The sequence below is a fragment of the Lepus europaeus genome, chromosome 23 (assembly GCF_033115175.1).
Source record: "Lepus europaeus isolate LE1 chromosome 23, mLepTim1.pri, whole genome shotgun sequence".
NCBI lineage: Eukaryota > Metazoa > Chordata > Mammalia > Lagomorpha > Leporidae > Lepus > Lepus europaeus.
The window spans coordinates 15,450,618-15,466,803 of record NC_084849.1 but is presented as its reverse complement, the minus strand read 5'-3'; the positions used below and the strand labels follow the sequence as shown (position 1 = coordinate 15,466,803).

Here is a 16,186-nt window from a genome sequence, read left to right as displayed (position 1 = left end):
TCTCTGGCAGAACGGCATTTCCTGTCTCCCCTACCTCCTGCTTTACTGTTGTCCCATATTTTCCTTTTTATTTTTTTTAGAGATTTATTTATTTATTTGAAATGCAGTGTTACAGAGAGGCAGAGGCAGAGAGAGAGAGAGAGAGAGAGAGGGAGAGAGAGGTCTTCCATCCATTGGTTCACTCCACAGATGGCCACATTGGCCAGAGCTGTGCCAATCCAAAGCCAGGAGCCTCCTCTGGGTCTCCCACGCGGATTTAGGGGCCCAAGGACTTGGGCCATCTTCTGCTGCTTTCCCAGACCATACCAGAGAGTTGGATCGGAAGTGGAGCAGCTGGGTTTGAACTGGTGCCCATATGGGATGCTGGCACTGCATGGGGCGGCTTTATCTGCTATACCACAGCACCAGCCCCCATATTTACTTTTAATTAAGGATGGATTGAGTGTTCTTCGTGAGCACTTTTTATGCATGTATTCATTGCCAGGCCATTGATGGCACACCTCCTGTGTGTCAGGGGCTCTACAAGTCATGGTAAGCGTATCGTTACCCTGTGCATTCCTCCCAAGCCCCTCTGAGGCAGGTGCTATAATTCGTCCCCCAGTGCAGATGAGGACACTGAGGGATGCAGCAGTGAGCCACTTTACCAAGGCCATGGAGCTGGTGGCTGGCAGTGGGGGGAGTTGGAGTTGATCTCAGATCTCCCTCTTTCTTTTATTTATTTGAAAGAGCAGTACAGTCCATGGTAAGATATTTGTGTTACAGGGAAAAATGTTTCCTTCCCACTCCTTCCCCATCCCCTTTCCCGGAAGTGAATGCCTATTGTCAGTTTCTTGTATAGCTTTCCAAAATGTTCCACGCTAATAGAAACACCCCCACAGCCTATACTCTCAGCAGCATCTTTATTCTGCCTCGTGAGTACTGAGAGATCTTACTGGAAGGTTGGTCTAACAAAGGAGAAGTCTTTATGAGGCCTGACCATGTTCGCTCTCTGAACTTGCCACTCTGCCATTGGTTTCTGACGAGCAGTATTCTTTCACCCAATGGAAAACCCTTCAGTTTGTTTTAGTGATCTGCTTTAAGAATAGTGTCATTTCAGGGCTGTTCCTTTGTTTCAGGCCTTGGCCAAGTCTGCTCATTTTGGGGGCACCTGCCCAAAGGACAGGTGTCTGGCCATGATTTGCTTTCTTGGCTTATGGAGGAGGATGGTAGATACACTTCCCTGCTAGGCTTGCGTGGCCCTCAAGTGCATCTCCTTGTCAGACCTGCAGTTATGTCAGGGGGGCAGGAAGAAGCGGGGAAGAGGAGTGGAGCTGTTGGGGGCGTCCGCGTTGGGAGAGGAGCAGTGTGGTGGCAGCAGTTCAGTTTACTAGACCAGGAGCATGTGGACACCACCTGCTGCACCATAAAGGAATAATGAGGAGAGAGTAGAGTGTGTGGTTGTGTCTGGGATATGCAGGCAAATATTGATGTGTCTCTTGAGAGCTGTTCTGTTTTTAGAGGGTAAGTCACTGATAGGAGAAAATAGGCCAAAAAGAGCTAAATGCTTATGAATTAGGATTATAGGATTTCCCCCTTCTAGTGTGAATTTAGAAGCTACACACAGAGATGTTAAGGGGGCGGGCGTTTGGCGCAGTGGTTAAGATGCCTCTTGGGATGCCCGCATCCCGTGTTGGAGTGTCTGCTTTTGAGTTTTGGCTTCGCTCCCGATTCCATCTTCCTGCTGATGTACAACCTGGGAGGCAGTAGGTGACGGCTGAAGTAGCTGGGACCCTGCCACCCACATGGGAGACCTGGTTGGAGCTCCTGGCTCCTAGGCTCCCAGACATTTGGGGAATGAGCCAGCAGATGGGAGATTTCTCTGTCTCTCAAATAAATAGAATTTTAAAAGATGTGTAATAATCTACCTTATTCTAAGATAAATTGCAAAGGTTTTTCTAGAGATAACTAAAAGATTAAGAACATAAAAATAAATAAATGTAGAAATCCGGGTGAAAGAGGAGTGCCAGGGAAACACAGTCAGGGTTGAGAGTACAGAGAAGTTCCTGTTGCATCATTAGAGGCAGAATGATTTGGGGCACTAAGCCTCCTAGTGACCAGAGCAGAAAGGAGCACAGGGACCGTTACCAGAGCCCCAGTCTACGAGGAAGAAGTTTGCTCAGAAAAGACCCAGTTTTCTGGGTACTGAGCTTCGAGGAACTTCACTTCTGGGTTTCCCGTAAGTGAGCCCGCTGCAATGCAGTGGACCACAGCTCTCCAACATGTGCCCTGGTGATTTCCATGGGAAGCTATCTGTATGCTGCTCAATACAAACCAAGCGTGCAGTCCCAAATTCCAGTTGCATATAAATTAGTTAAAGTAATACCTTTCCTAGGGGAAGATGGGAAATGGGGAATAGGTTTACGGGAGGGCCCATAAAATTGGAGTCCCTAACTTTTAAATTTTCACTTGCCAAAAACAAAAACAAAAACAAAACAAAACCCTTCCCAAACAAGCAAACTTGGAAACAATCTTGCCAAGGATTCCAAATGATATTAAACATCTGGGGCTCTGCTCAGCTGCCAGCTTTCTAATCAGTCCCGTGAAGTGTGGTGATTGCATTTGTGCTCATTTTCTGAGGGCGAAAGTTGTAGAGAACTAACGAGGACGGCTGGCAGGAGTCACCCACATGGAAGTCTGAGGACAGCGAGTCCCAAGCCCAGGTGGCTCGTGACTGAGGGTCTGGAAATCATTTCCGGTGTTTCGCTTCAGAGAAAATAAATTCGGCGAGTCTGCTCATCCCTGGTGATGGAACGTTCACGTGCACTCACAGTTTAGGATCTGAGAGCACCCTTCCGGCTCTTCCACATCAGGACTCACACAGGACACAGGCTCAGAGATGACGGCTGACGGAGACCAAAGTGCCAACTGTGTTCTTGGCAAGGCAAAGGCTCAACAGCCTGGGATGAGGGTCTCTGGCGGATTTACCCTCCTACTGGGCAGAGGGGAATGCTGCGTCTTCCCTCAAGGACAAAGCAGGCCTGGCCACAGGGGCCTGATGGAAATGAGGAGGACCAGAGCAGTCACTGGGCTGAGTGCCTGCCACGCTCTCAGGCAGTTGGAGAGGGGCTGTTGAGCTCGGCCCTTCAGTTTCGAAGCTTTGTAGGCCTACCTCTGGTAACATGTGGCCCAGTGGATGTCCAGTCCTGATGAGGCAGACTAGCTTAGGGAAGGAGCAAGTAAGAAGGCGATATTAGATGTGTTTATTCAATCCTTCTACTTAGAAGGGTGAAGGAGCCTGAGCAGAAGCTTTTTTTTTTTTTTTTTTTTCTTTGACAGGTAGAGTTACAGACAGAGAGAGAGACAGAGAAAGGTCTTCCTTCTGTTGGTTCATTCCCTTAATGACCGCTACGGCCGGTGCTGCGCCGATCTGAAGCTAGGAGCTGGGTGCTTCCTATCAGTCTCCCATACGGGTGCAGGGACCCAAGCACTTGGGCCATTGTCCACTGCCCTCCCAGGCCACAGCAGAGAGCTGGAGTGGAAGAGGGGCAACCGGGACTAGAACCCACAGGCGGAGGATTAGCCAAGTGAGCCATGGCGCCAGCCAAGCAGAAGCTCTTTAGATCAGAGAACTGGGGACAAATGATTTCCCTTGCAACAATTGGAAACAGCTTTATTGAGGAATAATAGACATACCGATGCTTGTAAGCCCCATGTATTTTTTTTTTTTTTTTTTTTTTGGGCAGGCAGAGTGGACAGTAGAGGGAGACAGAGAGAAAGGTCTTCCTTTTTGCTGTTGGTTCACTCTCCAATGGCCACTGCGGTAGGCGCGCTGCGGCCGGCACACCGCGCTGATCCGATGGCAGGAGCCAGGTGCTTCTCCTGGTCTCCCATGAGGTACAGGGCCCAAGAACTTGGGCCATCCTCCACTGCACTCCCTGGCCACAGCAGAGAGCTGGCCTGGAAGAGGGGCAACCGGGACAGGATCGGTGCCCCGACCGGGACTAGAACCCGGTGTGCCGGCGCCACAAGGCGGAGGATTAGCCTACTGAGCCACGGCGCCGGCCAAGCCCCATGTATTTTAAGTGTACAGTTGAGTAAACTTTGATATGTATATGCATCTCAGAAACCATCACCGAACTCAAGGTTATAAACATATCCATCACCCCAAAAGTTTCCTTGTGCCCCTCTGTCACTCCTGTCTTATACTGCTCCTATCCCTTCTCCTGTACGGGATAATGACTGATCTCCCTTCTGTCACTGTGGGTTAGTTTGTATCCACTAAATTTATATAAATTGAATCACGCAAAATGTTCTTATTTTGCCTAGCTTCCTTCACTCACATTATTCTACGATTTAGCCATGCTGTGTGGCATGTATCATAGTTCATTTCTTTTTTTGCTGAGTATTTGTTTATGGATACAGTACAACTTGTTTATCTTGTTACCTGTTGATGGGTATTTGGGCCGTACCAGCTCTTGGCCAGTTAAAGTTGCTTTTCCCACCCACGTATGAATCTGTTGATACATGTGTTCGTGTCTCTCTTGGGTAAGTGTCTAGGAATGGGATGGTTCATTCAGATAGTCGGCCTATCTCTAAGTTTTTTTTTTTTTTTTTTTTTTTTTTTTTTTTTTTTTGTGACAGGCAGAGTGAGAGAGAGAGACAGAGAGAAAGGTCTTCCTTTTTGCCATTGGTTCACCCTCCGATGGCCACTGTGGCCGGCGCATCTTGCTGATCGGAAGCCAGGAGCCAGGTGCTTCTCCTGGTCTCCCATGCGGGTGCAGGGCCCAAGCACTTGGGCCATCCTCCACTGCCTTCCTGGGCCATAGCAGAGAGCTGGCCTGGAAGAGGGGCAACCGGGACAGAATCCGGTGCCCCGACCGGGACTAGAACCCGGTGTGCCGGCGCTGCAAGGCGGAAGATTAGCCTGTTAAGCCACGGCGCCGGCCATATCTTTAAGTTTTTAAGAAACTCCCAGGGAGTGGGCGTTTAGCCTAGTGTTTAAGATTCCCTTCCGTTCCTGCTTCAGGCTCCTGACTCCAGCTTCCCACTAAATGCAGACCTTGGGAAGTAGCGGTCTCTCCATAAGGGAGACCTGGATTGCAATTCTGGCTTTTGGCTTTAGTCTGAGCTATTGTGGGCATTTGGGAGTCAGTGAATGGTAACACACACTCTCCCTCCCTCCCCCCACTTCACCCCCCCCATCTGCCTCTCAAATAAATAAAAAATAATTTAAAAAATTAAAAAGAAATTGCCAAACCTTTCCAAAATGGTATCATTTTATACCCCCACTGACAGCATATAAGTGATCTTCCTTCACATCTTTGCGAACACTCCCAACACTTGGATTTAAAGTTACTTGTATTTGGAATATAAGCTATGGAGATAGGCTTATTTTTCAAATTAAGAAGTTAGAAACACTCATATATGTGTGTTCATGTGTGTGTGTATGAATATATATTAGGGGGCTTCCGAAAGTTCATGGGAACTTACAATGACTTTTTTAATAACTAAAACAATTTTTAATAGATTTTTTTTGAGGCTGGTGCCGCGGCTCACTAGGCTAATCCTCCGCCTGCGGCGCCGGCACCCCGGGTTCTAGTCTTGGTTGGGTCGCCAGATTCTATCCCAGTTGCTCCTCTTCCAGTCCAGCTCTCTGCTATGGCCCGGGAAGGCAGTGGAGGATGGCCCAAGTGCTTGGTCCCTGCACCTGCCTGGGAGACCAGGAGGAAGCACCTGGCTCCTGGCTTCGGATTGGCGCAGCTTGCGGGCCGCAATGTGCTGGCCGTAGCGGCCACTTTTGAGGTGAACCAATGGACAAAGGAAGACCTTTCTCTCTCTCACTGTCTAAATCTGTCTGTCAAAAAAAAAGAAAAAGAAAAAAAAAGAAATTCTTAAAAAAAAAAAAAAGATTTTATTTAAGAGAAAGAGATCTCCTGTCTGCTGGTTTGTTCCCCCAAATGCCCACGATAGCAGGGAGGGAGCCAGGTCAAAGCCAGGAGCTGGAAAATCAGTGCAGGTGTCCTACATGGGTGGCAGAGACTCAACTACTTGATTCACCTGACCTGTTGCCTCCTGGGGAGGAGGGGGCACATTAATAGGAAGCTGAAGCCAGGGGCACAGTCCAGTCTGGAGCCACATTAGCTTTTAATTCCGTTTTTCTGTGCACTTTTTAAGGCCCATATGCATAGGCCTTGATGAAGAAGTGAAGCATTGTCCTTTAGAATATCTCCTCCATGTTGGACTTGGCTCTGCTCCTCGCCAGGGAGTGGTAGTGGAGCAGTGGTAGTTTGTACTCGTTCTTCAGCCTCTGTAAATTGGAAGGCAGCTCCAGGGGCTAAAATGGATTCTCATTTGACTTTTTCTGACAAGAATATCTAATATAGGGGCTTCCGCTGGCCCGATAGAACAGTTTGAGCATTAAAAAGACTGCAGTGGCCTGAAACACGTCCAATATATAAAAATTCATGAGTTTGCAATGATACTGAGAAGGAAGTCTCATTGGTCATTCTTGGAGGTTGCTAAGGCCCCAACTCATTACTCTGAATGTTGCTAAATATAGAGAAGGAAACCAAGCATCAGTCCTGCCGTCCTGTTTGAATGGTGTGCCAGGGTAACCAAGTTGTTGATGTGCTGATAAATGTAGAAGGGATGATGAGATTAGGAGTCGTGCAGTCCTTGATGAAATAATCACTTGGCAGTGATCATTGGTGGCTGCTGAAACCATTAGGTGAAAAACTGAAGGGAGCTTGGTGGTAGATGGATCAAGCTAATATCATCAGAAGCCATGGATCATTCTTAACATCACAGGCAGGGCGACAGGCAGACACTGTGTGCCCCCTAATGTCATGCAGTAGTAAGGAGACAGCACATTCCGGGCAGTGTTCTTGTCTGGAAGGCCCTGGATTTAACAGGCGGTTTACAGGAAGCAGGGGACAGAGAGACGTGTGAAGTGATGCCGCCAGGGGGCAATCAGCTGCGTACAGAAGGTGGGGAATTTTGTGATGATGTGATGCGTGGTGCAGCTTCTTAACCAATACATGGCATTTGAGAAGTAAAACAGGAGGGCAGCGTGACAAGTTAAAGGGGAAACACCAGCCAAGTCGACCCCTTGGATCTCGGTTGGATCCCGATTCAAACCAAGTATATGGAGAGGTATTTGGAGCAACTGGAGAAATCAGTTGCAGCCGTGGTATTAGACTGTGCTATGAGCTGCTGTCAATTTCTTGTAACCAGCTGTTTGTCAGTCCCTGAACTTCTCTTTGTTCATTCCCGGATATCTTGCTCTTCCTCCCACTCTGGTCTTTGCTTTCGCAGTTGTTTGCATTATACGATTTGATAGTCCAGAAGTCTCCCTTCTTGCATCCAGTTCCCACTTCGCCACTCCTTTCTGTGGCCTGGCTCCTATTCATCATGTCCTCCGTGCTACCCCTTCCTTAGAGTACAGTTTGTCCTGTTGACTTCTGTGGGCGGGCCCTTTATAGGTGTCTAGCACACACCTCTTCCCAGTGGCACTGTCCAGATGATTGTTAGCAGCCCAGGGCTCCATAGCTCTGTCTGGTTATGTGCTGTCAATCCAACCCAGGGCTCCCTCTTCAAGGTCCAACCAAGATTTCACTTCCACTTACTCTGCAGCTCCCTCACTACTCCGGCTTCTGTGGCTTTTCTAAAGTAGCACTTTTCCTCACGCCAGCCCATGAAGATGCCTTTTAAGCAACCCTTGAGATTCAATCACCTCCATGACACTTTGCCGCAAGAACACCCAAAACCCCACCACATCCCCCACTGGCAAAACTTGGCCTCGCTCCGTTTACGTGTGCTTTTCACAGCTACACCCTGACCTCTCACGGATGGGAATCTCCTCCTCGTCACGTCTTTCACAGGCCTGCCTTCATCATGTAGATCAATATGCTCATGAGAGTGCCTCAAGTTTTAAGCAACTGGAAGACAGCTGATTTCGGGCAATCTTCCTTTAGATTTGAACACAGCACCTGTCGTCCAATTAAGATTTTTTTAAAGAGGTGCAACGTTGTGGTAGGTAGACTAGAGTTGCTGATGTTTGTCATTTACTATTTTTTATTTTAAGGATTTATTTATTTATGTGAAAGGCAGAGTTACAGAGAGGCAGAGAGAGAGGGAGGTCTTCCATCTGCTGGTTCACTCCCCAGTTGGCCTCAATGGCTGGAGCTGTGCCAATCCAAAGCCAGGAGCCAGCAGTTTCCTCCAGGTCTCCCAGGGGGGTGCAGGGGCCCAAGGACTTAGTCCATCTTCTACTGCTTTCCCAGGCCATAGCAGAGAGCTGGATCGGAAGCTTGAACAGGTGCCCATATGGGATGTGGCACTGCAGGCCGTGGCTTTATTCGCTACGCTACAGCGCTGGCCCAGTCATTTACTATTACCAAATGCCCACTCTACTCCAGGCCTGGTCTTGATTCATGGTGTCATCATACAGTATTTATTTCTATGCCCTCGTCCCTTGTTGACACAGTGCTGGTTCTTATTCATATTGTGCTTCTGCTGTGTACGATGCAGCATCAGTGTCTGCAACCCATCATGATGATTGAAAGTCTTACGGGCTTTACTGCAATCTTTTTTTAAAAAAAAAAAAATGATTTTATTTATCTGACAGAGTTATAGAAAGAGAAGGAGAGAGAGAGAGAGAGAGAGAGAGAGAGAGGATCTTCTATCTGCTGGTTCTTCTGGGTCTCCCACAAGGGTGCAAGGACCCAAGGACTTGGGCCATCTTATGCTGCTTTTCCAGATGCATTAGCAGGGAGCTGGATTGGAAGTGGAGCAGCCAGGACTGCAGCCAGCGCCCGTATGGGATGCTGGCGCTGCAGGCAGCAGCTTAACTCGCTATGCCACAGCAGGTTCCTACAGTGGCATGTTGCATGGGCTAGCACATTAGGTCTAAAAAATTTACCCCTCATCTGAGAGTCTCATTCTTCATCCATTCCTTTAACAGAACAGGTATGAGACATTGAATGAGGTCAGCCAGGTAGCATTCTAGGTGTTAGGCGTGTGGTGGGGAACACAAGAGTCTATCCTCATGGAAATTGTGTTCCGTGAGGAAAGCATACAGTAAACACTGCACCCATGTGGGAGAATCTTTTCTGTTTTTAATATCAGTGTTTATCTTGCATGCTGAAAAATTAGAGGTGAGAATGGGGTAACTGTTGCTCCGTGGAACGTGTTTGAAAGAAGCAGCGTCAAGAGGACAAAATTGGTTTTTCTTTTTTAAAAAAATATTTTGAAGATGATAAATTTTTCCCCCAAAGCTTTTCATGAATGTCAGGATTTTTAAAAAAGGAGAAAGAAAGAATTTATAGGCAAGAAATTAACTATAGCTCCTGAAATAGCTCTTTGTTTCTGAAAGCCTTGTTCTGTCATCTATCTTGTAACTGAAAAAAAAAAAAAAGAAAACCTTTAAGAAGCGACTTTCATAGCCTCTGCCACTAAAGAGGATGTGGCCTTCCATCGCTGCAGACAGCCTGATTTACTTAGGAATACAGAGTAAAATGTTCCTTTTCTCCTCTTTTTCTTAGTGGCTTTTGACAACAAACAATAGATCTTAAAATATGACTTATTTGTCCCCAGTGAATGGAGTGGTATATGGCAGTGGGGGGAGCTGATGGGTTCATAATATTCAATCAGAAAATATTAATATAGACACTCATTAACATATTTTTCAGACAGAACAATCTCGACTTTTAAAGCTTCTTCATTTAATTCAAACGTCAATTAGCTTATTTGTGGCCTGTACTGTGCTAGGTACTATTTTTACAAAACCCATTTCCTAGTCATTTAATTATATATTTGCTCAGAAAATGTTTATTGTGCACCTACTGTGTGACTGGTACTATACTATATACTGGGGAGTCATTGGTACCTCCATCAATATAGACCTCATACCTTTTGTAAAGCTAAAAGAACAAACTTTACATCTTATGAGAATCAAAAAGAGCTATTTTTTATAAGGCACAAGAAATGGGAAAATTAGCTTCCCAGGTTAGGGCCTGGTCACCTACCTTATAGTTTTTAGATGTGACCAGGTTTCACACAATACTTTTAAAATGTTGCATCCATATTTATGCTAGTTTTCTACTCTTCCTGGTGCTCCTGTTACACAAATATTGGACCTTTTTATTCTGTCTTTGTCCCTTGACTGCTCAGGTTTTCTGTCTGCTTGTTGGATTCTGTATGAGCACTTCTTGAACTTTGTGTGCTCATGAGCCACCAGGGCTTGTGTTGGAGTGCAGGTGCTGATCCAGTGGGTATGGGGCAGGCCTGAGATTTTACATTTCTGGCCAGCTCCTGGACGATGCTGATACTGCCCGCTGCAGATCACACTTTGAGTACCATGGATCTATGTGATTTCCTTGGATCAAACTGCTAGTTCCCTAAGTTTCTTTTCAGCTGTACCTAATCTATTATTAACACATCCAGTGAGTTTTTAACTCTACATTCAACAACAGTTCTTTTCTTTTTTATAAGCTCTGTTTGATTCCTTTCAAATGTGCTGGATTGTTTTCTAAAGTGTCTTGTTTGTCAATTAGATTTGCTACTTATTTACCTTGGTAATACAGTTTATCTCATGGTCTGTATTAGGTTATCTTCCATCTGCAGGTTTTGGAGGGCTAGCTCTCCATTTCTGGTGTCTGTTGCTGCTCCTTCACACTGTTCATACCCTTGAGTGGTTTGTTTACCCTTGTTACAGGTAGTTGTTAGTTTCCACTTTTTTTTTTTTTTATTGTAAACTCATTTGTAATAGGGATTGTTTTGTGTGTGTGTGTGTGTGTGTGTGAGAGAGAGAGAGAGAGAGAGAGAGTGAGACAGACTCCTGGAGTGAGCCTAGGCCAGTTCGTGTTAATTTCTTGAACTGCAGTTCCCCCCACCCTGAACAGAACACGGTAGCCGGAGCTGCCTGCCTGCGGTGACAGTTTCTCACCAGCAGCCCCATTTCTTTGCCATGAAAGGGCTTGTCCTCAGCTGACACACAGCCCTAAGAAGCCCTTCTTTTCAGTTTCCTGTTGTGCTTAACTGATGACCTGTCCAGAGGCCCCTTTTTTTTAAACCAAAACTTTATTTATTTGAGATGAAGTAGAGCATGTGAGCTCTCATCTGCTGGTACACCAGCTGGGCTGAAACTGGGGCCTTAATCTAGGCCTCCCACGTGGGTGGCAGGGCCTTCCCAGGGTCTGCACTGGCTGGAAGCCGGAGCTGGAGTCAGGAGGAGTGAAGTTAGCTAGTAATCAAGGTTCTCTGCTGTGGGCTGCCGGCGCCTTCCCCTCTGCGCTGAGAACCTCCCCCAGGTCCCCAGCTTTTGATCTGAGGGTGAAGAGTTCACCTGTTAGCGGCTGGAGTATTTCGGGTTGACTCTCCATCCTTTCAGCTTGAAGGTTCTCTGGCTCCTTTCCTAATCCTGACCGCGTTAAGCTGGCTTTCAGCGTGGCGGGGTTGCACACATGAACCTTCCTTCATAGGGTGGAACTTTCAGATCAGTTATTTCACGGAGGGTGGCTCCTACCTCTCTATGGATCGCAGTCCTCACTCAGAAGTGGAGTTTCTATTCTAGTCTGCTGAAGATGAGGTGAGTGGAGAGTAGACAGGGGGTTAAACTGCTCCTAGGAGTGAAAGGTCGAGCACAAACACGCACCTGCCGTGCGGTGTGCAGTGCGCGCGCGGTGTGCAGTGCGCGCGCCTCGGGCAGGAACGCACTCGCCGTGTCTCCCTCTCCTCCCCTAACGGAACAGCTGGCGTGAACCTGCGCCTCGCATGTGCAAGAGTTAACAGCGAAAGCCGCTAATCTTTAAGGGGTGTTCACCGGACGCCAATAGCCGCGCTGAGCACTTTGTAGATTGTTGAAACCCCTCAGCGGCCCTTGGAGGTAGTTGGTCCCTTGTGGCAGCTGAGGCTCAGAGAGTTGGAGTGACTCTCCCGGGATCTCAGCTGGTGCATGGCGGAGCCGGGATTCGAACTCAGATTTCAGGGTGTGTGTCCTTGACGGCTGTTTCCATATTCGTATCAGCCGCACATGGCTCGCCATAAATTTCCTCAGTCTCCAGCTGAGTTTTCTTATTATGGGATGGACATCTTTCAGAACCTGATTATATATATATATATATATATATACACACACACACACATATATACATATATATGTATATATGCATTTCTTTTCTAAAAAACAAAGTGTTAGGGAATCGGAATCAGGTTGGGGTTGAGCCTGCGCTGGTGGAAGTACACAAGGGATTCAATCTAATTTTCCTTTGCATCAGCTGATTTGTAAAGTATTCAGCATGTAGATGTAAATTCCCTTGAGAGAGCTTGGAGGTGCTAAATAGTTCTCCGCGTGCGCTCTTCCGCCCTCCCATCTCACCTGGGTGCACCTGGGGCTCTGAGAACATTCTTGGGCTCCTTCCCTGCGCCGCCGCCCGGGATGCTGTTGTCATCGGGGAACTTTGCAAACAGCCAGACTCTTTTGAGTCTGTACGCAGAAAACAGACTGCTGCTCATATGTGGCACCCAGCCTGGTCCAGAACACGAGGAGTTAAGCAGAGGTGCGGGCCGCTGAGGGCTGTGACAAGTGTCCTAGGGGGAGCTCTAGCGAGCCCTGGCGGGCCGTGACTCACGCTGCTCTGTCACTCAGATCGGCACCGGCCCCTGCCACGCAGCCCCAGCCAGGTGTGGTTGCTGCCGGAGCCGAGCCGGGAGCAGGCAGCCTGCACTGCGGGGGATGTGATGCTCGGCTCGCCCACTCGCCCCGGCCGGCGCGCCCGGACGCCTCGGCCCGCAGCCATGGTAACGCTTCTGGCCGGAGACGCCCCCGGGAGCCCCCCGCGACGGGCCGCGTCCTGGTGACGGACGGGCCAGGGTCGGCGGGAAGCGGCGAGGATGTGAGGCGCCCCCCGCCGGGAGAGCTGCCCTGGCGAGGTAGGAAGCGTGCCGCAGTTGTGCGCCCCTGCGTTCCGGCCGGCGCGCGCAGGGGAGCTGTAAATCTCCCGCAGGAACTTGACCCGCCCGGAGCCGCCTCGTGCCGACGAAACTGCGGCGGCCGGGGGCGCTACGGCGCCGGGCAGCGGGACCAGGGGACGCAGCAAAGTGGGGCTCGGGTCCCCGAGTGGTCGCGGCCGGAGGCTAACGAACCAGACTGCAGGGCCGCCCCGGCCCGCGCCGCTCTCCCTCCCAGTCCCGGTGAGGCGCAGGAGGTAGAAGTTCCATCTCAGCTGTGATTGCCAGTGATGTACACCTGGCTGGGAGAGGGAGCAAATAGGCGCAGGTCGTCCGGCATCCCGGAGTAGCCCGCGGCTGCTCCCGGGGAAGTCTTCCGGAAAGATCCGCAGGGAGGGGGCTCGCTCCAGCGAGTTGCCCAAGTTCTCTGGATGCAGCGAGTGACCTGTTTGAGTTGATGCTTCAGTTTACCTCGGCCAGGACGGCGTTCTGTCTGCGGGTTGGTGGCCATGTTGGCAGGGAAGGGGTTAATCTCTTGTTGCTGTAGGAGCCCGGGCTGGGTCTGCCTGAGCGAGGAGGAGCTGGGTTGAAAGCAGGCGCTGCAGTGCTGTCGCCAGCGCCGGAGGAGTAAGACGCTTTCTCCGCAACACTGTTGGAGCCCTCTGAATTGTCTCTCTCCCCCATCTCTCTTGTTTTTCTTCAACCAGCTCCACCCCCCTTCGTTCCCACCCTCCAGTCTGACGATGACACCTCCAATTTTGATGAACCAGAGAAGAATTCGTGGGCTTCCTCGTCTCCGTGCCAGCTGAGCCCCTCAGGTTTCTCGGGCGAAGAACTGCCGTTCGTGGGGTTTGCGTACAGCAAGGCGCTGGGGATTCTTGGTAGATCTGAGTAAGTGGAAATCAGACTTTCTCAAGGGCCCTGCATTGAGGCAAAGGCATAAGGAGCCAAAGCTGGCGGTGGTGGCTGCTGGCCGCGCTGGGAGGTGGGGAGAGTGCAGGGGAGGAAGCGCTGGCGAGCCTGCGTTTGGAAAGCCGGCTACCTGTTTGGGCTCCGGTGTGGGCGGCTGTCGGTATTCTCATTCTGCGATGTGTAGGGTACCTGTTCCTGCCCACCGCATCGTCATTGTCGACTGGGTACTTTGGGTTAGTTTTTCCGTCTTTGCTCTTCTTTAGAGGGGAGGAGATAGTGGGAGATTTCTAGCAGTGCAGCTCCTGGGTGGAAGGAGAAGGGGGCAGGAATTAGGACGAGCTGTCCATCTGTGTATCCTTCGGTGTGTCTGTCTCAGGTGGGTGGATGGTTGCTATCTTGGCTGTATCGGAAAGCCCGGGGTTGGGGGGAGGAGGTAATCTTGAAAACCCTGTGTCTCATAAGCTCAAGGTCTCCCGATGGCTTTAACTGAGCTGCAAGTGGCTGAAGCAGAGCTCTCAGAGATGGAGCTCGGCTGCTCTCCAAGTATGCTGCAAGATCAGGGATCTGGCAGCCGAGCCTCTCTGAGCCCCACTGCCGTGAGCCGCCAGGCGGGAGTGTGATGTAGCCGGGGCGAGTCACTGATTCACAGAAACTGGGCTTCGCAGGAAGCAAACAGGCCAGCAAACCGGGAGACTGACCATGGACATGGAGACGTCCCTCTGAGCCTCCTGACCTGGTGGGTCTCCCTGCGTTCTCATAAAAGCTGTCGAACAATGCATTAGCACAGGCAGCACTTGGGATTGGAGGGCCCTGGCCGCCAGCCCCTTGGAATTTCTGTGAAATGCAGCAGCCTGTACGGGTTGGGAGCTCAGGGTATTGCTTCGCTTCCCGCAGGGTACGCTGACATTCTGTTTTCAGCAGAGCAAGTTCCCCAGGAAGGTCCTACCCCCCCGCCGGCCTGGCTGCCTCACTTTGCAGCTCTTGTGGTTAGCATTCAGTGCTTACTTGCTGCCCACTTAGGAGACAGCAGCATTTGATCTCCTTGACAGCTTGCATTCCCTAGCTGGTGTGCTTGGAGCTTAGACATGGATTTGAAGGGATGTCTCCTTGGTTCCTGGATGGTGTCTCCCCATGGGTGCTATTTTGACACTAATGTTCCTGAAAAGATTCCAGATTGTTGTGGGGAACTGGATATTTGATATGAGATGGGACTGTCGGCTGGGATCAGATGTGAGAGGGGTTTTGATGTTGGGGTAGTCTTCCTTTTCTCCTTTGCCTGCAGCCTGGGTTTACAGGACAGGTTGGATTTTGGTGGTGCTGGATGTGCCTCTGGGGCAGATTTGCCCTAAGAGCCCAAAGCAGTGTGGATGGCGGCAGGAGAGGCAGCAAGCTAAGTAGCTGCTGAATGTGCCACGGGAGGCAGTGGAGATGGCCCGGCAGGGCTGGGGGGTTGTGCGCTAGCACAGAGCAGGTGGAAGGAGGCAGAGGCCCGATGCTGAGGGATGCATGGTTGGTTAGTGGGCAGCGTAACCTTGACACACGCAGCACACTGAAGGTCACAGACGAGATGGAGCTGCGTGGGGAGTCCGGTCCTGGTTAGGCCTGAGCCAGCGGGGTCAGAGTGGGCACTCGCTTAGGCGCCAGTGACCGGCACAGCCAGTGAGGGCTGGGGGGTGGGGGTGGCGGTTAGATTTCAGGGGCACAGGGAGAGTGATGTGGAGGATTTGGGGCACTGCAATTAATCAGAGGCAGTGTGTGATTAATTGCTTATTTTTCGGGAAGACTCTAATTGCATCTTTCTGCTTCTCACTGAGAGCTCAGTTGAGGGAGCTCTCTGACAGGGGCTTCTCAGCGTGCAGGCCCAGGCACTGGATAAATATTTGTTGACCTGATTTGCTCATGATCCTCCCCCCCCTTGTGTTTATATTTGCTGCATTTGAAGATTTGCTATTTCACCTTTGATAGTTCAAACATCTACCTCCAGACCATCAGATGAGAGGTGTTCGTGCCCCGGCAGAATGTTTAATACGATGCTCATGAAAGCACAACAAAAAGAAGCCAAAGTCTGTGCAAACAAAACCTTCCTCCCTACGTGGAAGATGGAAGGAGAATAGTTCTATTTCTGGGGGAACTTCACGGTCTTTCCCATGGCAGTTTGAGGCTGGAGTCAATAAGATTTCCTTTCATCTGGCTGCTTTGTCGCATGATGTCACTGTGGGACTTGGCTACGTCTGCTGTGGGCAAAACCTACAGCATCGTTGTAGAAATGCACGCCACCTGTTGGATGCCCATGACCCTGGGCATGTTGGATTGGGCTAAGTTGGTCACCTGCTCAAAGAGAAGCAGT

General features: G+C 49.8%; 1 protein-coding gene across 9 annotated transcripts in view; it reads left to right on the top strand.

Annotated features, from left to right (window-relative positions):
* Nucleotides 1-16,186, top strand: part of CIT (citron rho-interacting serine/threonine kinase) — a 177,282-nt gene that overhangs the window by 58,641 nt on the left and 102,455 nt on the right. For all 9 annotated transcript variants that reach the window (XM_062181903.1, XM_062181905.1, XM_062181904.1 and 6 more), the window contains one exon: nucleotides 13,635-13,818. In XM_062181903.1, the coding sequence (XP_062037887.1) occupies nucleotides 13,635-13,818 (184 nt within the window). The remainder of the gene's footprint in view (nucleotides 1-13,634; nucleotides 13,819-16,186) is intronic.